This window comes from Lacerta agilis, chromosome 2, assembly GCF_009819535.1.
Source record: "Lacerta agilis isolate rLacAgi1 chromosome 2, rLacAgi1.pri, whole genome shotgun sequence".
NCBI lineage: Eukaryota > Metazoa > Chordata > Lepidosauria > Squamata > Lacertidae > Lacerta > Lacerta agilis.
In genome coordinates this window covers 115,728,653-115,753,068 of record NC_046313.1, presented here as the reverse complement: position 1 = coordinate 115,753,068, position 24,416 = coordinate 115,728,653, and the positions used below count along the sequence as shown (strand labels likewise).

The following is a 24,416-nucleotide window of genomic DNA, read 5'->3' as shown; positions in this document are numbered from 1 at the left end:
AACATTCTCCTTTCCCTTCCTCCCCCACAACAAACACTCTGTGAGGTGAGTGGGGCTGAGAGACTTCAGAGAAGTGTGACTAGCCCAAGGTCACCCAGAAGCTGCATGTGGAGGAGCGGAGACACAAACCCGGTTCCCCAGATTAGGAGTCTACCGCTCTTAACCACTACACCACACTGGCTCTCAGATGGACGGGCTATAAATAAAATTATTATTATTATTATTATCATCATCATCATCATCATAGAATCATAGAGTTGGAAGAGACCACAAGGGCCATCCAGTCCAACCCCCTGCCAAGCAGAAAACAATTATTATTATTATTATTATTATTATTATTATTATTATTATTATTATTATTATGCAGGTAATTAAACATTGCTGGTAACACACATTTAGTGTGCATTTACCCTAAACTTCCAGGACCCTCACAGGTCATGATTTCTAGAGCTGATTTGTGTCATGATAGCTGTACATTACTCAGAAAGAATCCTCACTGAATTCAATGTAAACTACAGATAATTATGTCCAGAATTGCAGGCTGAATAGGCTAGTCGCAGGACTTTTAACAAAGTACCCACCCAATTCTAGAACTATGGGAAAAGAATTCCCCCAGGACCCAGCTTATTTACTCCTATGTCTTATTTCCAGAAAGTGAAATAAAATAGATATTTAATGGACTGGTACCTGGGAGATCAGGGTTAAGATCCAGTGGAGGCACAAGCCGTTTTGGAATTGTAGTCCACTTGGTCAGATGAATCATTCTTGATAATCCATGAAAGACTATGCAGTACTGCGTTATCCTTCTATTTATTGATACCCTGCCTTTTCCCCTTATGGGACACAAGGCAGTTTATGGATAAGAACAAGCACGGCTAAACACAGAAAAGAAACATCTTTTCTTTAAAAAATTGTTAAACCATAAAAAAATAAGAACAGCACAGCACCAGCCCTTTCATTCAAAGCAGTCAGTTCCCCAAAGTGTCGGAACAGGAAAGTTTTCACCTGCTGGACGAAGGGAGTTGACTTTTTGAGTGTTTGGAGGGTTGTACCCATTTCTCTCTCCCCAATCCCAATCTCACAAATGTCCCTACAGGTGTTAGAATCCAGCTCAGTTTGTTTTAAACCTTAGAATCCATAGGAATAAAATTACAGTGGAACCTTGGTTGTCGAACGCAATCCGTTCCGGAAGACCGTTCGACTTCTTAAATGTTTGACAACCGAAGCGCAATTGCCGGCCGGCAAATTCTTTTTTAAAAATGGAGAAATGCACCTCGGAAGCCATTCAACTTCTGAGGCGCATTCGAAAATGGAAGCATTCACTTCTAGGTTGTTGGCGTTTGGGTTCTGAATTGTTTGGCTTCCGAAGCCTTCGACAACTGTTCCACTGTATTTAGACGTGCTGCAGCGCCACTGAAATCCATCAGACTTAGAAGACATTCCTGTGATTCTGTCAGAAACTTTTGTGGCCTTCAGACTACTTCAACCGATATGTGAAATGCTTCCCTCAGCTCAGGGCCGTTCCATGGCTTTTTGGCACCTGATGGCACCCGAACGCTTGCCAGGGAAGGAAGGGTCAGTGGGTATCTACATTGGGAACAAGAGGGGAATAAATATCTACATCGGGAAGAAGTGTGAGAGCATCAAATCAATCTCAACTGACAGTGCAAATGGTCATCAAAAGTCCATCATGGGAGGTGGGGATAGGGTCCCACTCTAAATATTGCTGGCCCTTGCCATTTCCTCCCTAGGGGCGGGAGGAGACCAGCAGAGGAGACCCAGAACCTGCTGTAGAAGCAGCATGGGGTGGGTACTACCCAAGGAGGTGGCAAGTCCAACCTCCAAGGCTTGTGGTGCAGACTTCGATGGTGTTAGCAGCAGCAGCAGCGAGTGATGCATTCCTTGAAAGGCAGATCTGCTGGCCATGTGCAACCTGCTGCCCGAGGCAGTCACCTCACCTTGCCTCATGGGTGGGCCAGCCCTGCCTCAGCTGGATGTTTGGATTGCCATATTTCAAAAAGCGAAAATCTGTACACAAAAGTTGTTGAGCTTTTTCCACAAAATCTCTCTCTCTCTCTCTCTCTCTCACACACACACACACACACACAGTTGTTGTTTAGTTGTTTAGCCGTGTCTGACTCTTCGAGACCCGATGGACCAGCGCACGCCAGACACTCCTGTCTTCCACTGCCTCCCGCAGTCACAAACACACACACACAACCGGAGCAGTTACTTCCAGGTTTTCAGTGTTCAGGAGCCAAAACATTCCAAAATGAGGTGTTTGGGAACCAAGGTTTGACACATTAATTTGCCCCATTGACGCCAATGGCACTAAAACGTGATTGACTTCCTCTCAATTCAACCTGATAAGTTATTAGAAACAGCCCAGCTCTTTGGGACAAGAAATCTGAACCCTGAGAACCTGGAGTGTCACTTGGACTGTGAGCACTCCCTGCATTTAAAGCACATATTCCCCCCACCCAAAATATTCTGGGAACTGTAGTTTATCCCTCGCAAAGGCACAACTCCCGGCACCCTCCAGAAACTATGCTTCCCTCTCGGGTAAAAATGTGCTTTAAATGAATTTGGCGTGTGCCCAAAGCTTCCCTGTGTGGTCAGAGCATGACCACCCCCCTTGAGAGGCACAGAGGGAGCTGATCCTGCCCCTTGGCCTTTGCCTCAGACCTGGTTTTCCCAACAGGCAATGGCAAGTATTGAACCCCGGAGCTTCTGCATGCAAACGACTTTCCCTTCCAGCTGCTGCTGAGCTACTACTGCTAGTCTTGTCTTCCTGTGTGGCTTTCTAAGGGTTAAGGGGAACCGAGCTGGTTTCCTAGAGAGGAAGGGAAGGGGGCGAAGTCCTCCAGACTGGCTTTGGTCTCGGGAGTGGGAGATGTGAAGGTGGCGTCCGTCTCTCCCAAGACCCCCATCAAGGGGCCCTTCTGAGATTTGGTAAGTCAACCCGCCCCCCTGTATTGTGCATTTAGGGGGAGAGTCCAAGGTCAGATTCTGTCCCTCTCTGCAAAGTCCCTACATTTAAGGTTCCTCCCCCATATTAGTTCCGCAATGGTCACATGCATGTGCTCATTCAGACATGCAACACGCGCAGAGGGGGAGCGGGTGTTTTGGGATGGCATGGAAAACTCCTGAGAACTACAGGCAGTCGTTTAATGGAAGGAAGTAAATGCAGGAGAGACACCGACTTAAAATAAACCTGTTGAATAGGGGCAGGAGTACATGTAACAGAGGCAGTCTGGCCAACACAACAGGCAATTTATTATTATTATTATTATTATTATTATTATTATTATTATTAAAAATTTATAAGATTTTCCAATTACAAGCACAAATCATTACATGGTTAAACTTTTCATAACTCTCCCCTCTCCTACCGAGGGGAGCAAAATATCCAAACACATCTTTTACAATGACATACGCCGTGTTTTTATTTCCCCAGTCATACAAAATCCTTTAAATGATTTCCTATGCCTTAAATGCCTTGTAGAAGACAGGGACCCTGAGATTACCCTGAAAGTAGCGAAATACTGTGTGGCAGCCATAAAGCTCAGAGAACAAGCGGTGTTATCGCTATGAACAGAACCCTAAATGGCAATTTTTAGGCAATATTTTAAATGCCCCGATTCTAATCTATATATTTTAAATGCTGCTGTATACGTGTATATACGTGTATGGTATTTGTTGTGCAAATTTTAATGTATTACTTCTGTATTGTTGATTTATTGAGCTGGTCTGTGACCGTAAAAATAAATTCATTCATTCAATATCCAAACACCCCTCTAACAGGAGTACATAAAATAATTCCACGTTTAACCTCATAATATACTGAAATCATTGCTTAAGCCCAGCCCCTTTCCTGGGCCAGGTATTCATCCGACAAATCCATCTTTTGAACTGACTTCCCCGGATTCCCCCCCCCCCCCGTTGACTTCAAAATAACATATAATTTCCAGTTTTCCTCTCATCTTCCAAATCTAATTTAAACCACATTTCTTTCCTCCTTAACACTTTTATAAACATTTACAGGCAATTTTAAGCATATTACAGTAGTAAAGGTAAAGGTAAAGGGACCCCTGACCATTAGGTCCAGTCGCGGACGACTCTGGGGTTGCGGCGCTCATCTTGCTTTATTGGCTGAGGGAGCCGGCATACAGCTTCCGGGTCATGTGGCCAGCATGACTAAGCCGCTTCTGGCGAACCAGAGCAGCGCACAGAAACGCCGTTTACCTTCCCGCCGGAGCGGTACCTATTTATCTACTTGCACTTTTGACGTGCTTTTGAACTGCTAGGTGGGCAGGAGCTGGGACCGAGCAATGGGGGCTCACCCCATCGCGGGGATTCGAACCGCCAACCTTCTGATCAGCAAGCCCTAGGCTCTGTGGTACTATAAGTAGTACCTTATAATAATAATAATTTATTATTTATACCCCCCCCAATCTGGCTGGGTTTCTCCAGCCACTCTGGGCTGCTCCCAACAGAATATTAAAAACAGAATAAAACATTATAAACTTCCCTAAACAGGGCTGCATTCAGATGTCTTCTAAGAGTCAGGCTGCATTCAGATGTCTTCTAAGAGTCAGATAGTTGTTCATTTCCTTCTCACCTGATGGGAGGGCATTTCACAGGGCAGACGCCTTGGCACTCGTAAGTTTCAGCTCCCAAACCATCGAAACCCAGAATGAATGTATTTGAATGTTTTTTGATGTCCACCCAGGCTGCAGCCAATCAGAAGCCGCGCCTTGATTTTCAAACAATTCCAGGAGTCAAACAGACTCCCAAAACACATTTTGTTTGAGAAACGAGGTACACAGATTCCGAGCTTTCATTTCTCACAAGGAGGGGGAATAATGAGGCTGCAAGGCCCACATGGAAGGACGCTAAGGCTCAGTAGAGGTCCAATACTTTGACAACTGCTGGCTTAGAAGATGGGCTGCACATTTAGTTTCTTAACTTTCCTTCTAGAAGGGCTATTACATCACTATAGTCCGGCCCTGGCTACTAGTTGGACTCATCCACCCTTACTCAAGGAACATTTCCCCTCTTCTGACAGTGTAGCAGTTTTACAATAGAACAATGTCTTGGCTTTTCAGGATTCAACAGCACCTCTAAACAGACCAAACAGAAATTGGCAGAAGACCTCTCAAAGGCTTCCTTGGAGCAACAATGGATGAGCGCAACTCAGCTGGCCCTGAAGCAGGAAGAAGCTGCAGTGTCATCAAAACTGGGAGCAGCAAGGAATCCTGGGGAAGAACAGTGCAGAACGTCCTGGATGAAAAGGATACCCTCACCTCAGACGACCAGTGCCAGCAGTTCAGACAATTCTGCTACCAGGAGGCTGAGGGCCCCCGAGAGGCTTGCAGCCGACTTCACAATCTCTGCCAACAGTGGCTGAAACCAGAGCAACACTCAAAGAGTGAGATATTGGACCTGGTGATCCTGGAGCAGTTCCTGACTGTCCTTCCATCAGAGATTGAAAGCTGGGTGAGGGAATGTGGAGCGGAGACCAGTTCCCAGGCGGTGGCCCTGGCCGAAGGTTTCCTCTTAAACTGGGCAGAGGACAAAAACCAGGAAAAGCAGCAGGTGAGAGTGTTTGGGCTGAAAATTTAAGGGAGGGTATCACAAAATTCTCGACTGCTTGTCATTTTTTTTTACTTTTCCAAGGAAGAACATCCAATATCCCTTAGGATATCTCAGTGTATTTGAAGAAGTGTGCATGCACACAAAAGCTCATACCAAGAACAAACTTAGTTGGTCTCTAAGGTGCTACTGGAAAGAATTTTTTATTTTATTTTGTTTTGACTATGGCAGACCAACACGGCTACCCACCTGTAACTGCCTTAGGATTTCTGTCGCTTGTAATGCCTTTTCTAATTTTCCTCCACATCCTAGCCGGCCCACCAAGGCCTGTCGCAGATGCATCCCAGAAGCCGGGCCGCACTTCCGGAAGCTTGTCTATCGCCAAAGTGGGCCCCAACAGAGTCCCCATGGCTGAGACGGAGGCCCCAGCCCAGTCACTGTCGTGGCTCCAGAGAGCCAGCGGATGCAAGACCAGTGGCGACGTCGTGTCACACCCTCAAGTCGTGTGCGCCGCTGGGCACCCACCATCTGAGGAGTCTGCCAGGCACCAGGCAGGGGCCAGTGGGTAAGGAATGACGGATGCATCTCAATTTAGTGTTAAATAAATCCAGGGGTTCCTATAATCATTCAGTGAAACTGAATGTGTAATTTGTTCATTGACTACTTTATACGTGTGGACCCACAATTTGACTTGTGGCCAAAACCCCAAAGGGGAGAGAGACACATTTTCACACAACTGAAATATAAAATTGATATAGCCGTATTTATGTATCAATGCTTGGCAGCCTCGCGTGTAGTGAGACATGCATCATCTGAGACCAGCAAGTGTTACTGGGGTTTGTTTGTTTTTACCAATTTTGTCTCTCACAGGTGACAGGGTGTTGTCAGCAAGACGTCCCCAGACATCTCCTCTTCACAGTGGAAGAAAAGCAGCTTCCTTGGGATGGAATCAGGTAGGATGCAGATCAGGGGAGGGGTAGAGGCTGGGGGCATCCAAGGTGCCTCCCTGGGCCTGAATGAATCTCTTTCTCTTTGCTTCTTTGAAATCTCTCCTCAACAAACGGTTTGACGAGCCGTATATTTATGAATTAAAATCAGATTGAAATAGAAACATTCATCATTAAAGCACAGGTCACAATTCCATTGAAACATTAAAATAAACACCCATAATTAAAATGAGCATCAGGACAATTCCCTTAAAACAACAGAGCCATTAATAAATAGCAAACAACACAACAATGAGTAGTAGATCATCCTTGTTCTGTATCTTGAGGAGAAAATGTTTCCTTGTTCTTTTAGGGTCCAGTGTCCTTTGAGGATGTGGCTGTGTTTTTCACAAAGGAGGAATGGGCTCTGCTGGATCCCGATCAGAGAGCTCTGCATAAGGAAGTCATGGAAGAGAATTGTGGGAGCGTGGCCTCTCTCGGTAGGGCTCTGAATTGGGTCATGATATCAGTTTTGAAACATTTTAATGTAGCTCTGCTGCAGCACCTGAGATTCTAAACCCCTTGCAGTTAACTTTGAACGGGCAATTATCAACTTTTCTTGTCTCTGAATACACTTCCTTTGGTTATCCCCTTCCAAGCAATTATCAGACTGCTCTTCACTGGCCATGCCAGTGAAGCTGAGTTTTAGAGTTATTGGAAGGTAGAAGTAGCTTCACAGTCCTTTTCTGGTTGGCCAGAGAGAATGTAAAATCAATGAGTTAGTTTTTCAGAAGATGCTTGTAAAATAAACTTGTTGTGGATTGATTGCCACCTACTAATCATTTTGTGAGGGATCGATATAGGAAGGACCTGGAATAAGAATAAGTATTTGGGCAAGGCAGCAATTTTAACAGTGGCTGCCCTGCCCAAGACTGATCAGTGTAGATCTTTCTAGGTATTCAGGTCTGTCTTATGAACAGGCACAAAAGTAAGCTGAAAAGGGTAAAGAGTCTGAGGGACCTGTACCCCCAGATAACTCAGAGATTTATTCCTGAGCTTTATACCTGAAGTGTTTAGGGCAGACAGGCCTGAGGTTGTTGTTCAGTCGTGTCCGACTCTTCGTGACCCCATGGACCAGAGCACGCCAGGCATGCCTATCTTTCACTGCCTCCCGCAGTTTGGCCAAACTCATGCTAGTCGCTTTGAGAACACTGTCCAACCATCTCATCCTCTGTCGTCCCCTTCTCCTTGTGCCCTCCATCTTTCCCAACATCAGGGTCTTTTCTAGGGAGTCTTGTCTTCTCATGAGGTGGCCAAAGTACTGGAGCCTCAACTTCAGGATCTGTCCTTCCAGTGAGCACTCAGGGCTGATTTCTTTAAGGATGGATAAGTTTGATCTTTTTGCAGTCCATGGGACTCTCAAGAGTCTCCTCCAGCACCATAATTCAAAAGCATCAATTCTTCAGCGATCAGTCCTGAGCTACAATGCTTTTAAAAATATGATTCAGAGTTACGGTAGTCAATACAAAATCCAGATACCTCTACAAATTCTGCTGTTGTCTGCATGATCTCAGCAAGACTCACTACAGGATCACTGAGGAAAACAGCAATGCTGTCTGCAAAGAGGCTTCAGATAGCCAGTAGCTCAGAGGATAACACAGGCAAAATTAGAAACACAAGAAAACACTGTTTAGTGCCCTTATAGAGAGAAAAAGGAGCAGAATCCTGGTGACTAAACCATACCTCCAGTTCCACGGAGGCATACAATTTGGAGATGATTGTTTCTACCTTATCTCCAACTATTTTAAGAAGATGTGACTATTCTAGACAGCCAGACACCTTGCAAGCATCAAATAATATCATGGCCAGGTCAGTGCAGTTGATCCTGGCGTGCCAAATAATACTAAGAAATCTATAGGTGAAATCTGTCTGGTCCAGAGAGATTTGGGTCAAAATACATCGGTTAAAAGTAACTGCATGGAGCTTCATAAAGAGTTTCTGTTGGAATACTCTGTCTCTCTCATCATGATAGATGAGAGAAACAGGGCATAGTTAAATTATGGATCTTGCATTAGGGTGTCCAGCATCTCTGAGCCAGAAATGAAAGTAAAGAACAATAGTACAGTACAAAAACATCACGTGTGTGAGAAAGCTGGAAGGACTAGTGGCTTTCTCACAGGATGAAAACAGACACATAGTCATGTGAGCCTCTCTGCTGAGGCTTTTGCAGCTCGGCTTGTAATAATCTCACAACAGCTGCTACAATATGCATAGATAGTCACTGACCAACAATGGGTACTAACTGTCATGGGTATGCTGTGCCTCCACAATCAGAGAAAGTAATGCTTCTCAATCCCAGTTATTGGGAAATGCAGGTGGGGAGAGTGCTCTTTTGTTCAGGTCCTGCTTGCAAGTTTTCTCAGGCATCTAGCTGGCCACAGTGAGAACAGGATGCTGAACTAGGTGGCCATCAGTATGAGCCAGCTGTGTCTCCTTTTGTTCTAACTTTCTTAGAATGCTAGACTGACAGAGCAATTACCTCAAGACCACCTAATAGGTATAATTCCAGAGATGGAATCTGAATCCAGGTCTCTGTGGTATAGAGTCAACAGTCACACCAGCTATCACTGTCATGCTTTGGGCAGTTAACTCTGTAGGAAGACCTGCCTCCCATTTATGTCCCTTTGGTTTTTTTCTTTATCACAAGCATTAATTGGCATTGTTCACTGTCCTTTATTGCAGAAGGTAACAAATTGGAAACCAAGAATAAAGGAGACAATGACAAAACCCACAAGGCGGGGAAGCTCTATAAATATTTGGAGAATGGAGAAAGCTTCAGTCGGAAGCCCAGTCAAATAACTGACAGAGGGGAGAAATCATATCAGTGCTTGGAATGTGGAAAGACCTTTCATCGGAATGACCACCTCACTTCCCATCGAAGAATTCACACAGGGGAGAAACCATATCAGTGCTTGGAATGTGGAAAGACCTTTCGTCGGAATGACCATCTCACTTCCCATCGAAGAATTCACAAAGGGGAGAAATCATATCAGTGCTTGGAATGTGGAAGGATCTTTCGTAAGAATCACCATCTCACTTCCCATCGAAGAATTCACACAGGGGAGAAACCATATCAGTGCTTGGAATGCGGAATAAACTTCAGCAGGAAGGCAAGTTTCATTATACATAAAAGAAATCACAGAAGGGAGAAATCAAAAAGTGGGGGCAACGGCAACACAATATCAGCTCTCGGTAACCACCAAAAATTCCACCTGCGGGAAACGCCACTGAAGTGCTTGGAATGTGGAGACAGCTTTGATAAGAAGTCAAGTCTCATTTTGCATCAGAGAGTTCACACAGGGGAGAAACCATATAACTATTTGGCGAGAGCTTCAGTCAGAGCTCCCACCAAACAAGCGACAGCAGGGAGAAACCTTATCAATGGTTGGAATGTGGTGACAACTTTGACAGGAAGTCAAGCCTCATTTTGCACCAAAGAATTCACATAAGGGGGGAACCATATAAATTATCTGCAGAGTATAGAGAGTTTTGGCTGTGACCTGGAACGATCCGAAGAAGTGTGCATGCACACGAAAGCTCATACCAGGAACAAACTCAGTTGGTCTCTAAGGTGCTACTAGAAAGAATTTTCGATTTTGTTTTGACTATGGCAGACCAACACGGCTACCCACCTGTAACTGATCCGAAGAAGTGTGCATGCAGACGAAAGCTCATACCAATAACAAACTTACCGGTAGTTGGTCTCTTAAGGTGCTACTGGAAGGATTTTTTTTAAAAAATGTTTCAGCTATGGCAGACCAACACGGCTACCTACCTGCAACTGAAATGATCCTGTTATGCAAATAAATAAATAAATAAATAAATAAATAAATAAAACACAATTCTACTTTTCCGATTGTGACACATCTTTGCATAAATACAAAACCTGGCATCTCCAGACAAGGTGAAAGGATCAGAAAGCCTAGAGGGCCCGTTGTTGTTGTTGTTTGTTGTTGTTGTTTAGTCTTGTCCGACTCGTTGTGACCCCATGGACCAGAGCATGCCAGGCACTCCTGTCTTCTAGAGCAGTGCTCCCCAACCTTGGGCCTCCAGCTGTTTTTGGCCTACAATTCCCATCATCCCTGACCACTGGCCTTGCTAGCTAGGGATGATGGGAGCTGTAGTCCAAAAACAGCTGGAGGCCCGAGGTTGGGGAACACTGTTCTAGAGGGCCCTTCGCAATCCTCTTAACAACAGAAGGGAGAGCAACGAGTCCACGCTGCCCAGAGAGTCCTTAGCGACCCCTCTTAACAACTGAAGGGGAGCAACAAGGGAAGAGGGAGCAACAAGTCCACGCTGCCCAGAGAGCCGTTAGCGACCCCTCTTAACAACGGAAGGGGAGCAACAAGGGAAGAGGGAGCAACGAGTCCACGCTGCCCAGAGAGCCCTTAGCGACCCCTCTTAACAACGGAAGGGAAGGTAGGAGGGAGCAACTGCCCAGAGAGCCCTTAGCGACCCCTCTTAACAACGGAAGGGGAGCAACAAGGGAAGAGGGAGCAACGAGTCCACGCTGCCCAGAGAGCCCTTAGCGACCCCTCTTAACAACGGAAGGGGAGCAACAAGGGAAGAGGGAGCAACGAGTGCACGCAGCCCAGAGGGCCCTTAGCAACCCCTGTTAAGAAACCGAGGAGGAAGCAGGGAGCAACGAGTTCTGGCTGGCCAGAGAGCCCTTGGTAATCCTTCCTAATAACAGTTACAGGTAGGTAGCCGTGTTGGTTTGCCATAGTAAAAAAAAAAAAAATCCTTCCAGGTGCTACTGGAAGGAATTTTTTTTATTTTGTTCCTTCTTAATAACAGTCAGTCTAAGCCTCAAGGAGCAGGGAGGGCGGAAAAATCGAACTAATCACAACCGCCCCCCCCCAAAAAAAAATATATTGGGGGGGGGTGGAGACGGTTGCAGAGCAAAAATAAGGTAGTGCCGCAGAGATGACAAACTGAGCAAGGGAGCAAGTGTGGGTTGGCGCTTATAGATAAGAGCCAGCAGGGCTGCTGTTTGCAAGGCTTAAAGAGGAGCCTGGCAGACCAGGGTCCCTGCGCTGAAATGGGGCGCCCGGCGTCTGAGGTTTGAAGTAGGCAACCAAGCCCAGAAATCACACGGCGCGATTTAACCAGTCCAGTCCTATAAGTCAAGGAATCGGAAGTTTGAGACCCTGGAGCGCGCCCGCACAAATCAATGCATTTAAAGGGCATCCACCCCACCCTACCCCAACCAATTTTTTCAAAATCAAGCGAACTGTAGCTCCCCTCTCAGAGAGGCACAATTCCCAGCAGCGCCTCTAACAAACTACCGCTCCCGGGATCCTTTTGCAAGCATAACATGCGGTGTGAATGTGGTTTCGCGCGTGCCCAGAACCCTGTTCCAAAACACCCCATTCTGCGTTCAGGGGGTGGCTCCTCCTTGTCTCCTTCATGGACAGGCGCAGAAAGTGGTGATCCTTGCCCATTGGTCTTCCCCAGGACTTCCCCCCCCCCTCCACCTCGCTTTTCATAATTGGGAAAATGGCACGTATTGAACCCTGGAGCTTCTGCCTGCAAAGAGCAGCCGCCCCCCCGCCCCCTCCCCCTCTCGCCCTTTTGGCTTTGTAAGGGTTAAAGCGAACCGAACTGGATTCCTAGAGAGGGAGGGAATAGGGCGGGAAATTAGGGGAGGCTTGCAGAGTCCTCCAGGAGAGAAAGCCCCTCCCTCCAAAGTCCCTTCCTGCTTGGCTTCTCCCTGGGGGGGGAGGAACGTGTTCTTTGTCTCTCCCAGCGCTGCATTGGGGGGGACCCTTCTGGGAGCCGGTAAGTTGTTCCCCCTTTATTTTGTGCATTTGGGCGAAGGGGAGTCCCAGGGCTGCAGGAAGGAGAGGGTGCAAAGGAGACCACCTGATCCATCCAGGAGGGCCTCCATCCAGGGAGGACAGCTTTTTTCTCTCCCTCCGTGCAAAGGCAGGAGATGCGTTTTGAAATATTGCAGGGAGGGGAGGATTTAAAGTTGATCTCGGTGCAGGTGTATCTCCAATCGAGCTTTGATTAGGTTTAGTAGCCCCTCAATCAGGCAGTGGCATCATCACCAAGGGTTCTGGAGGACACACGCATGTGCCCATTCAGACGTGCAATGCCTGTGAGACGGAGAGGATCGTTTGAGGCTGAATACAAAGCAGTGCTGAGAACTATTGGAGGTCTAGTAATCAGAAGAATCAAATGCAGGAGAAAGGCTGGCTGTAATGGGGGAGGAGAAGTAATGGAGAGAGGCCCCGCCCCCTCCCCCACCTGCAAAGAACCATAACTCACAGATTCCCCTGTTATGGAGGAAGCTGGATGGAGAGCCAGTTTGGTGTAGTGGTTAGGAGCGGCAGACTCGTAATCTGGGGAACCGGGTTCGTGTCTGCACTCCTCCACATGCAGCTGCTGGGTGACCTTGGGCTAGTCACACTTCTCTGAAGTCTCTCAGCCCCACTCACCTCACAGAGTGTTTGTTGTGGGGGAGGAAGGGAAAGGAGAATGTTAGCCGCTTTGAGACTCCTTCGGGTAGTGAAAAGCGGGATATCAAATCCAAACTCTTCTTCTTCTTCTTCTTACTAGGTTAGCAAGGGAAGGGAGGCTGGTGGTGACCATTTGTTTTATTGCACCTTTTATGTCTCTTGTCTGAAGCCTTGGAGAGATGCTACTACCAGTCACATGTGGACACTACTGAGCAAGATGGACCAATGGTTTGAATGGCCATTTCTTCCCTTTAGGATTAACCTCATATTGGGCTACAGTGGCCATATTCTGTGCCCTCATGCTGTCCTTGGCTATTTCACGGCCCTTTTCTATATTTAACACAGTGCACAAATCCCTCCCTCCTATAGTCAAAAATCTGGAAGCCATGGTTAGAAGAATTGAAAATTGAACCGAATATTTGAAAATTAAAAGCAGATGCCTAGAGCTGTGGAAGATAAACAAAGCCCCAGAAATTAAGCACTACCCTCAAGCTTAGATTGCTACATCCTACTCCCCCTTAAGAAATAGCACCAAAAATACTCATTGAGTCCTTGCTTTTTCACTTTTTAATGTTATTGTTTTTTTCTCGCTGATTGCCTTGGTCTAATCACTGAGGTTCAGCTTCACTTACATCACATGGCTTCTCTGAGGTTATAGAAAAATGAATTACTGTAGATGGCTGTTAAAGGCTTTAGGTTTTGCTTCCTTTAATCAGACCAATGCATTTTTGTACTATAAAGAGCCACATTTTTCTGCCCCACTTGCAGATCCGTACAGCTTCAACCAATCTTTATGTGACCTGATTACTGCAATCTTGTCTGCATATTAATTTATGTGGGAGTAAGTCCCAAAAACAAAAGGAGATGTACAGTCATACCTTGGTTTTAGAACAGCTTAGTTTTCGAACGTTTTGGCTCCTGAACACCACAAACCCAAAGATGAATGTTCCAGTTTGCGAACTATTTTTGGAAGCCGAACGTCTGGCAGCTTCTGATTGGCTGCAGGAGCTTCCAATCAGAAGCCACGCTTTGGTTTCTGAACATTTTGGAAGTCGAACAGACTTCTGGAACGGATTCTGTTCAACTTCCAAGGTACGACTGTGCTTCTGAGTGGACATGTACAAAATTGTTCTATAATTTCATTGTACTGTACAGTGAATTATCATTGAATGAATGGACAACAGGAGACATTTCTAAGCCTCGTTCCAGCATTTTTTTCGCATTTTTTGCTGGCAGTGATGAATCTACATATAATGATTGTGTACAAGTATTTTGAGACATACAGGAAAGCCACCGTTTGTTTCCTGGGATTAAATGTACACTGAATCATCACTGAAATGGCAACTCATTAGGATACAAGAAGAAGAAGAAGAAGAAGAAGAGTTTGGATTTGATATCCCGCTTTTCACTACCCGAAGGAGTCTCAAAGCGGCTAACATTCTCCTTTCCCTTCCTCCCCCACAACAAACACTCTGTGAGGTGAGTGGGGCTGAGAGACTTCAAAGAAGTGTGACTAGCCCAAGGTCACCCAGCAGCTGCATGTGGAGGAGTGGAGACGCGAACCCGGTTCCCCAGATAACGAGTCTACCGCTCTTAACCACTACACCACACCGCTCTTAACCACTACAACACACTTGTTACCATTGGCTTGTGCCCAAGCAACTCACTTCTCAGTCACAACTGTTGACTACACTCACATTGTTTTAAAACACAGAAAGGCAGGGAGGAACATATCAGTTTGCAGAGTGGCTGGGGAGACCCAGCCAGATGGGCGGGGTACAAATAAATTATTATCATTATTATTATTATTATTATTATTATTATTATTATTATTATTATTATTATTATTTCTTAGTGCAGAAAGAGGGTTCTGGAAAGCTCTGTGTGAAAAAAACAAGCAGAAGGTTCATGATGTTTGGGTTATTCCTTCAGAGAAGCTGAGTACAGCTGGCTTAATCTGGTTCTGTTATCTCTTCTTCAAGGTCATGCTGACTATAAAAAGAGGCCAGAAAGAGCCTGGGATTCACTTTCTCTTTCTATCTCTTCTGGTGTGGTTTGTACATAGTATGCTTAGTGTTAAGATTTAGTCTTATTACAAGTTATTGTAAGCTTAAGTCTGCTGCAACTGGATTTCTTATGGACAGTGCCAATGTATTGTATTGAATTTGTGACCATTATGCTCATTTGCCTTCAGTAGCAGTGAAGCTCTGCTGGATGAAATATCAATTGCCTCTTTTTTTCGGAATCCTGCAGCGTGTTTTTAAGTTTTTACTCTGCTACTATACATTGGAATCTGCTCTGGATCAATATTGAGTAGAATTCCATGACAGAGCCAGGCAGACCCCTCTGATATTACGGTGCTGAGGTCTGCTTGTCTCAGAAGGTGAGGAGGCAGAATGAAGTGACTCCGAGGTCCACCTGGAAGAAGGCTGAGACCCAGAAGTTGGCCTGCATATTTTGCATCATAACTTCTCTTCCAGGAGCACTATTGAATTAATGATAATAATATAATCCAGCCCTGGTTGCTAGTGAGACTCATCCACACTTGTCAGCGAGCTTTTTTCCTCTTCTGACAGTGTAGCAATCTTTTTTTTTTTTAATAAAAATTTTATTTTCTACAGTAAACAACGAATACAAACAAAAAACCATAACAACAATAACAATAAACAAAAAAGCACATCAAACAAATTTAAACAACAATAGAAATAATAAATGGAAAAATACATACCTAACAAAGACAGAAACACAAAATAAATCATTATTTACTACTACTTTCGAATCTTCTTTAGGGGGACTTCCCCCGCTCTCTTAACTGCGTTCAAAACTAATCTAAGCTGGTAACTTTGTAACTATTTTTCTGAAACATTCATCATCATTCTTAATATACTATAAACATACCGGCTAACCATATATAATTCATTTCTTAAACTACATAACCTTAAACATTACTAAACAAACCTAAGCCATTTATAACATCACTTCTTATATACTATTTTAATATAACATCACCTAGCTAAAGCCATTTAAACAAACTGGTTCTGCTTCAAATATCTAATTTTTCACGATTTTTTAAATAGTCCTTGAATTTCTTCCAATCTTGTTGGACTCTCTCCTCCCTCTGGTCTCGGAGTCTCGCGGTCAGTTCAGCAAGTTCCATAAAGTCTATCAACTTCATTTGCCATTCTTCTACTGTCGGAAGCTCTTCACCTTTCCATTTTCTTGCAAGTAAAATTCTAGCAGCTGTTGTGGCATACATAAAAAACACTCTATCCTGACTGGGTATCTCATGATTGGTCATGCTCAAAAGAAAGGCCTCTGGTTTCTTACTAAAAGTAATTTTCATTACTTTCTTAAGTTCATTTATACTGACAGTGTAGCAATCTTATAACAGAGCAACTTCTTGGCTTTGTAGGATTTGGTAGCACCTCTCGTTAGGACACACAATGGCAGAAGAACGAAGGAGTTCCTTTAGACCTCTTGGAGGTTTCCTTGGAGCGCGGATGGGCGAGGAAGACTCAGCTGGCCCTGAAGCAGGAAGAGGCTGCAATTCCACCAAGATTGGGAGCAGTTGGGCATCCTGGAGAACCTCGCTGCAGAAAGTCCTCAGTGAGCAGCGTGCCCACAGCTCAGATGCACATCGCCAGCAGTTCAGGAATTTTCACTACCAAGGCGCACAGGGCCCCCGAGAGATTTGCAACCGACTCTACCATATTTGCCATCGGTGGCTGAAGCCAGAGCAACACACAAAGAAGGAGATCCTGGACCTGGTGATCCTGAAGCAGTTCATGAGTGTCCTTCCACAGGAGATGGAGACCTGGGTGAAAGAATGTGGAGCGGAGACCAGTTCCCAGGCAATGGCCCTAGTTGAAGGTTACATCCTGAGCCAGGCAGAGGAGAAACATCAGGCAGGACAGCAGGTGAGAGTGTTTCATTTAGATAGACCCAAAAGTTTTAGAATCTGAGGGAGGGTATCCCAAAAGTCTGTACTAATTGCCCATTCTCTTTTGGAAAGCATCTAAGGAAGTCTCTCCCCCCCCCCCCCCCCGTCGTTCCTTTTCTAATCCTTCTTCCCATTCTGTGTTTTGAATTATCATTACTGTTTCAGGGAGAGGATTGGGTTGCAGAAATGGACACCGATTGCTCAGAGGCAGAGATGGCTGCATCGGACACCAGAGAGAGGCCACTTGGTAATATTTAATGGGATTTATCCCAATTTCATGGATCTTGGAAATAGGCTTTGGGCTCATTTAATCTTTTCTGGAATGACACTTCTCTCTAGTATTTTCTGCACCCTGGGTAAATATTACTGGGATGTATCTCAAATTGGCCTCTTAAAAAAATTTTTAGGGGGGGAAGACACTTGTCAATAGTTTTTTCCACAGATGAAAAATGTCCTTGCTTAAAACAACTCACTACTTTATGCATGGGGACCTGCACATTTTGCCCAAAGCAGGAGAGTCGCATTTTCACACAAGTGATATATAAAATGGTATAAACACTTTAATAAAATAAGTTTTTTCCCCTAAGGCATGTGTGTACTTAAGTATGCATCACTTAACCTCTGAGAGGAGCAAGTTCAACTGTCTTCCCACTGACTTTGATTCTCACAGGTGACAGGATGATGTTGACAAGACCTCAGCCATCTGCTCTTGGAGGGGAAGCGGCTTCTGTGGCACAAGATCAGGTAGGGGAGCAGATCAGTGGGAGAGAGGGGCCAGGGGTAGCCAGCTCTGTCCCCTCACCTGCCTGGGCCTGGATGAATCTCTCTTGCGCTTTGCCTCTTTAAAATCTGTCCTCAGCAAAGGCTTTGAACAGGGCCGTCTCGTCCATTGGGGCTGGTGGTGCGGCGCACCAGGGCGCAATGGCCTGGAGGGCGCCTCCACCAACCAGCCCTGCTGGCAGTGCCCGCCAGCAGCGCCCTCTGGCTGCCCGGCGGAACAAGGGAGCTGGCCGGCCACGCCATGCCCTCCGGCTGCCCGGCAGAGCGCGAGCTACCCGGTTGCGCTGCACCCTCTGGTTACCCAGCAGAGCGCAGGAGTGCGAGCAGGCCGCACCGCACCATCCGGATGCCCGGCGCAGCGCAAGCTGGCCAGCCGCGCCGCACCCTCCGGCTGCCCGGCGGAGTGCGGGAGTGCGAGCCGGCCCCCTCACCTCCTGTCCCGGAAGCACTGGAAGGGCGCGCAGAGCCCTGCGCCGCTCCAGCGCCACGCCCCTCATCCCCGCTCGCGCACACCCCCCCGAGGGGCGGCAAGCGCGGGAGGGAGGCGGCGGAGAGGTGGCACGCCGGGGGCGCCGGAGGGATTGCCGCGCCACGGCAGACGATCTCCTTAAGACGGCCCTGGCTTTGAAGGCCACTCAAAGAAGGTTTAAATTCTGACAATAATGATCAGCCACCTCTTATTAACAAGCCCTTTGGATATACCGTGTTTCCCCTAAAATAAGACGTAGCAGGATTTTTTCGCATTCGCGAAATATAAGCCATACTCCGAAAATAAGCCATAGGGATAGGTGCAGTTTTGGAGGGTACCTCCCTTATGACGGCCCTAGATAGAGCTCATGAGGGCGGGCAGCATTCCTAGTGCTTCCGGACCCACTTCTGAGCTGCTGGAACCGTGCGGGTACTGGGGGTGGTCCGGAGGAGGAAGGAGGGAACCCCGACCTCACTACCGCCACCCCCGAGGTAGAGGAGAGGGGAAGAAGGACCTCTTGCGGCCCCGATCTCACTGAGAAGGTCCTTTCGTGGCCCTGATCTTGCTGCGCCGCCAGGCCGGGAAGGAGGAAAGAGACACCCAGCCATCCGCTCTGAGAGGGACCTAGGAGCGAGCAAGGAAGGAAAAAAAAGAGAAGCCTGACCTTGCAGCCCCACCACGGCGCTGCCGCCACTGCTGAAGGAAAAGAGAGGTAGGTGAGCAGACGGAGGCCGTGAGGAAACACACAGCTAAACCCAGGCCCACGTGCGCTACCGGTAGAAACAGGCCAAAGCCCAGAGAGAGGCCTACCGGTACTGGAGAAGACCTCGCCTTTTTCTCTTTTTAAAAACCTTTAAAACCTTTCCCCCCTCTTCTTCTTTAAATAATTAATTTTTAATTAATTTTTAAATTTTATTTATTTATTTAAAAAAACTATTTATTTGTATTATTATTAATCAATATTTTTATTATTAATATCACTTTATTCCCCCTTTCTTTTTCTTTAAGTTTTTTTGTATTGTATTGTATTGTATTGTATTGTATTGTATTGTATTGTATTGTATTGTATTTTTAAAAAAACAAAAATATTTTTATGTTACTAGGTAAGAAGACAGGCAGCAGCTGAGGGCCAACCCCCAGACAAGATGACTGCAAAAAGAAAGAGTTATTCTGTTGAGTACAAGAAAGGAATTGTAGAAGACTCCCAGGGCAAGAATCTTACGGCTTTCTGCAAGGAGAAGAAGTTGGATACCAGAATGGTCCAAAAATGGCGGGCAGAATACGAAAACCTCAGTCTACAGGTGGTCATAGGAAATGCTAAGAAGCGCAAGTGTGGTTCAGGTCGTCAACCTTTACTTCATGAGCTGGAAGACATGATCAGCGAATGGATCGCTGACAGGAGAGCAAAGGCTTTGGTTGTGCGCAGGGCTGATATTCAAGCATTTGCCCTTGAAATGGCACCACAATTCGAAATATCCCCTGAATTCAAAGCATCAAAACACTGGCTGGATGGCTTCCTCCAGCGATATGAACTGTCTCTCAGAAAATCAACAACACTGTTTAAGTTGGAAGATGCTGAAGTTGTTAGGCGAGCACTTGCATTCAAGTCCTTTGTTGACGGCATCGACTTTTCTAAATACCAACCTTGCAACATGATTGCTATGGATGAAACTGCAGTGTTTATGGGTCAAGGAGCCCAAACGACAATTGAACAGAGGGGTGCCTCCTCAATCTGCGTTCCCTCCACTGGTCACGAAAGTTATCGTGTTACCTGTATTTTGGCAATTTGTCTGGATGGAAAGAAAGCCACACCTGTTATCATCACTAAGGGCAAGAAAGATAAGATTGAACGTTTTTCTGGCATTTATGTTCTCGAATCCGAAAAAGCGTGGTGCACACAAGCAGTTATAAGGAGGTGGCTTGATTTAATGCTGCCGCTTATTATGCGAGGTGGCCAAAGAGGTCTGCTAGTCTGGGATTCAGCCAGCACTCACCGTGCTAAAGACATGAAGATGTTCCTTGCAGAGAGAAGAATAGATCAAATAATTATTCCTGCAGGAATGTCTGCCTATCTGCAGACTCTTGATATTGCAATAAACAAGCCATTCAAAGACCATTTGCTTATGGAAATTAATGACTACATTGAAAATAGAATGACAAGAAATCAGCGTGGGAACTTTGTGAAACCTGACCTGCAAGAGGTCGTGAATTGGGTGAAGAATTCATGGGATAAAATCACTGACAGTGTTGTTGCCAATGCACTCCGAGCAGGTTACCTGGATAAGAGCTGCTCATTTACTGAGAGCTCTATTGCTCGACATGAAAGACTGGGGCCAATGGTTCTAAAGGAAATGGAGTTGCAAGAAATTAAGGGGGGAATTTTGGGTTTGGAAAGTTATGACGATGTTCCAGAAGAAGACGACTTAATTATAATTGAATAAATGTAGATTGCTGTACCATACTGACGTACCGGTAATAAAAATAAGACATCCCCTGAAAATAAGCCATACTGTGTTTTTGTTTTTTTAGGGGAAAAAATATATAAGACGGTGTCTTATTTTACGGGAAACACGGTAGCTAGAATTATTTCTTAGTGGTTGCAAAGCAGCTGTCTTATTACAAAAGAATTTCAAAAACAGACTTGAGAGAGAAGTTGCTGAATTACAACTTATCACTAAACTGAAAACTATGGAGAAACCAGGTCTTAATAGAAGCGTATGTAACCCGAGGTACCACTGTACTAATTAAGTCATTAATAATCATCAACAGGTGACACATACCCATTGAGTCAATCACCTATCTCCTACTACCCTCCTGAGAAAAACCCTAACCCACCCTCTAACTATATATAAGGGTCTGATGGCTTCTGTTTCAATGTGTCTGAAGACATGTGCATGCACATAAAAGCTTATACCCAGAACAAACTTAGTTGGTGCCACTGGACAATTTTGATATATATTTTGGTTACCCCATATGCCCAGAGATTTTGTCCCTGTCCCTTGGGAGTGGTTGAGTCAACTGAACATATTCTTCTAATCTGCCCATTTTATGTAGACCTTAGACAAAAATTTATAGCTCCACTGCTATCCCAACCTAGTCCTGTAGACAGAGAAAAACAGGTTTTGTTTTTGCTGAATAACTTTACTGGGCCAACAGCATCCTTGGAGGCCTTTTTAAAAAAATTTTATTTTTTTTGGCCCTTAAGCGCCGTAAGGTTAAAATTGACAGCATTGACATGGGTCTAAATGTATAACCTACTTTTATTGCTGGCTTAAGTGTCATGTTCCTTTAGATGCTTAGTCGTTTTAATTTTTGTATGGATAAATCCTTGTTTTCTGACTGATGGTCGAATAAAATTTTGATGATTTTGATGATGATGATTTTGGTTGCAGCAGTATTATTTATGGATTTTAAAAATGCTTAATGCTAAAATAGGATTCCAAATAGCTGACAAACAGAAAGATTAAAAATCAAAACGCCTATCATGAAAATACACCGTGAAAATGTACCATTATAACATTAAAATAAACACCCATAATCAGAATGCGCAGCAAGGCAATCCCATTCAAACAACCCAACAATGAGTAATGGAAATTCCATATGCTATATCTGAATTATTTCCTTTTTCTTTTAGAATCCAGCATCCTTTGAAGATGTGGCTGTGAATTTCACGGAGGAAGAGTGGGCTCTGCTGGATGCTGACCAGAGAGCTCTGCATAAGGAAGTCATGGAGGAGACCTGTGGCATCATGGATTCCCTTGGTAAGGCTCCATGCTGTATATTTGTTTTGAAAACCATAATTTTATATGTGGTGAACCAACGATTTAGCTGAACAGCACCTAGATAACCTGGGATTCTATTTTTTATATATATAATTTTTATTTATGATTTTCAATTTTGTACATTTCAATAATTTTACAATCATTTTAACATTTTGAAACTCTGCTTCCTTCCCCCTCTTTCTGCTGTTCCTTTCTGGGGGCTTTAATATTTTCTGCATATTCCAAATTAACTTAATCCTTTATTCATCTACTTTAAATGTATACTCTTATAAAACTGCAGGTTATTTCAATAATCCTGCCAATGTTCTTATCTGTTTACAGTTTGTTTGTAAATATTTCCTTTCTTTTATAAAAAGTTTGTTATCTTGATTTCTTATTTTTTTCTTGTAAGTCTCACCATTTCTGCATATTCCATAAGTTTTTTTAATTCATTCTGCTTTTGTCAGAACTTCTTTTTTTCCATTTTTGGGCGAGTAACATTCTTGCCGCTGTAGAAAGGAAAGCTGGTCTTTTTACAAATGTTATTTTAAACATCTTTTTCAATTCATTATATATCATTTCTCAGTAAGCTTTAACCTTACCACAAAACCACCACATATGATAAAAAGAACCTTCTTTCTCTTTATATTTCCAACACTTACTTGACTTTGGTTTATACATTTTTGCCCATTTACTTGATGTTAGATACCATTGATAAAACTTTTTCATAAAATTTTCTCTTAAGCCATAGCATGCTGTGAATTTTATATTTGAATTCCACAATCGTTCCCATGCTTCCATATCTATAATAAGCAATATCTATTGCCCAATGTATCGTTGAGGATTTTACTTGTTCTTTGTCTCCCATTCAAATAGTATCGTATACATTTTAGACAGCACTTTTACATTCCATAACCAGGAATTATAAGCCCTGTGTAGTTAACCTTGAACATACAACAATCTACTGTTTTGTCTCTTAATATGCTTCCTCTAGTTATGTCCTTCTAAGCAATTATCAGACTGTTGAGTTTCAGAGTTGTTAGGGAGGGCAAACTAGACTGTCAGTCATTTTCTGGTTAGCCAAAGAGACCACTGATATCAGAGATGGGGGAAATCTCATTTATGTATTTATTTTATTTCATACCATTTATACACCTCTGGGTTTTTGCACTTTGCAAAAAAGATAAAACGATAAAAATTATCGGTACAAACAATTAATAACATTAATTTAAAGCATTCAGGAGTTAAAATAAACCATAAACTTTTAAAAAGACCGAAGCACCTATCAACAATCTAAATATCTAGGTAGGATCACCTTTACAAAAATGTTTTTAGCAGGTGCACCCCCTTTTTAATAAATAAATAAATGAACCAACTATGCTTCCCAGGATTCTTTTGTAGGGGTAAAACGTACACGACACATATGCAACCCCAGTCCAAAACACCCTTCTGAGTTCTGGGCATGATTTGTCCTTGGCGCCTGCTTTGAGAAACGCAGAGGGCGGTGATCCTCCTCTTTCAAAGTTACTGTGGACCCTTTCACATTACAGTTGTGCATCTAACGCAAGTGAAAAGTGTCTTACTGCGGTTCAGAAGGGGTCACTGCTGTCACACCATGATAGCCATACGTTACTCAGAAATCAGCCTCTCTGGATTCCATAGATATTGTTACATGATAAGTATGTACAGGATTTCAGTCTAAATCTGGTAGTCTTAAGGGTGCCAGTGTGGTGTAGTGGTTAAGAGCGGTAGTCTTGTAATCTGGTGAACCGGATTCGCGTCTCCGCTCCTCCACATGCAGCTGCTGGGTGACCTTGGGCTAGTCACACTTCTTTGAAGTCTCTCAGCCCCACTCACCTCACAGAGTGTTTGTTGTGGGGGAGGAAGGGAAAGGAGAATGTTAGCCGCTTTGAGACTCCTTAGGGTAGTGATAAAGCAGGATATCAAATCCAAACTCCTCCTCCTCCTCTTCTTCCACACCGGTCTGTGAACAAGGGCCGTGGCCCATTTCTAGACCTATGGGGAAAGATGGTTCCCTTCCCCCTGTGTATCAGCTTTTATGTCTTTTTTTTCCAGAATGTGGAATAAAGCGGAAGAATATTAACTGGACGTGGGAGACCAGGGATTAAATCACCGCTCGGCTACGAAGCTCACTGGGTGACCTCAGCCCAGTCGCTGTATCTCAGTCTATGCTACCTCTCAGGATGGTTGTGTGAATAACATTGGGCTAAGGAGACCCATGAATGCTGCCTCAAGCTCCTTGAAGGAAAAGTTGGAACAGATGTAAATGAAATGCTAATGAGCGGTGATGATAATGAAAAGTCTTGTTTGCACTTGGTCTGTCACTTATTTTGAATTGGGGGGGAATGGGGTCTGGGTGGCCAGGTTTGAAAAACGCATTCCTAAAAGTCGAAATAAAAA

General features: G+C 44.6%; 3 protein-coding genes across 3 annotated transcripts; all 3 read left to right on the top strand.

The window, feature by feature from the left end:
- The first annotated feature begins 2,872 nt into the window (after positions 1-2,872).
- On the top strand, positions 2,873-5,625 carry LOC117042547 (zinc finger and SCAN domain-containing protein 31-like). Its single transcript, XM_033142089.1, has 2 exons — positions 2,873-2,952; positions 5,109-5,625. Exon 2 carries the CDS (start codon positions 5,182-5,184, stop codon positions 5,623-5,625), a length of 444 nt encoding a protein of 147 aa, XP_032997980.1. The 5' UTR covers positions 2,873-2,952; positions 5,109-5,181.
- Positions 5,626-5,917: 292 nt separating this feature from the next.
- LOC117042546 (putative zinc finger protein 56) lies at positions 5,918-12,707 on the top strand. Its single transcript, XM_033142088.1, has 5 exons — positions 5,918-6,160; positions 6,466-6,548; positions 6,895-7,021; positions 9,264-9,599; positions 12,619-12,707. Exons 1-5 carry the CDS (start codon positions 5,932-5,934, stop codon positions 12,705-12,707), a joined length of 864 nt encoding a protein of 287 aa, XP_032997979.1. The 5' UTR covers positions 5,918-5,931.
- On the top strand, positions 12,263-24,328 carry LOC117042792 (neurotrophin receptor-interacting factor homolog). The gene is made up of 6 exons (XM_033142444.1): positions 12,263-12,362; positions 16,458-16,962; positions 17,151-17,232; positions 17,656-17,729; positions 21,869-21,995; positions 24,072-24,328. The coding sequence occupies exons 2-6, from the start codon at positions 16,489-16,491 to the stop codon at positions 24,122-24,124; spliced, it is 810 nt and encodes a 269-aa protein (XP_032998335.1). The 5' UTR covers positions 12,263-12,362; positions 16,458-16,488; the 3' UTR covers positions 24,125-24,328.
- Positions 24,329-24,416: the final 88 nt, after the last annotated feature.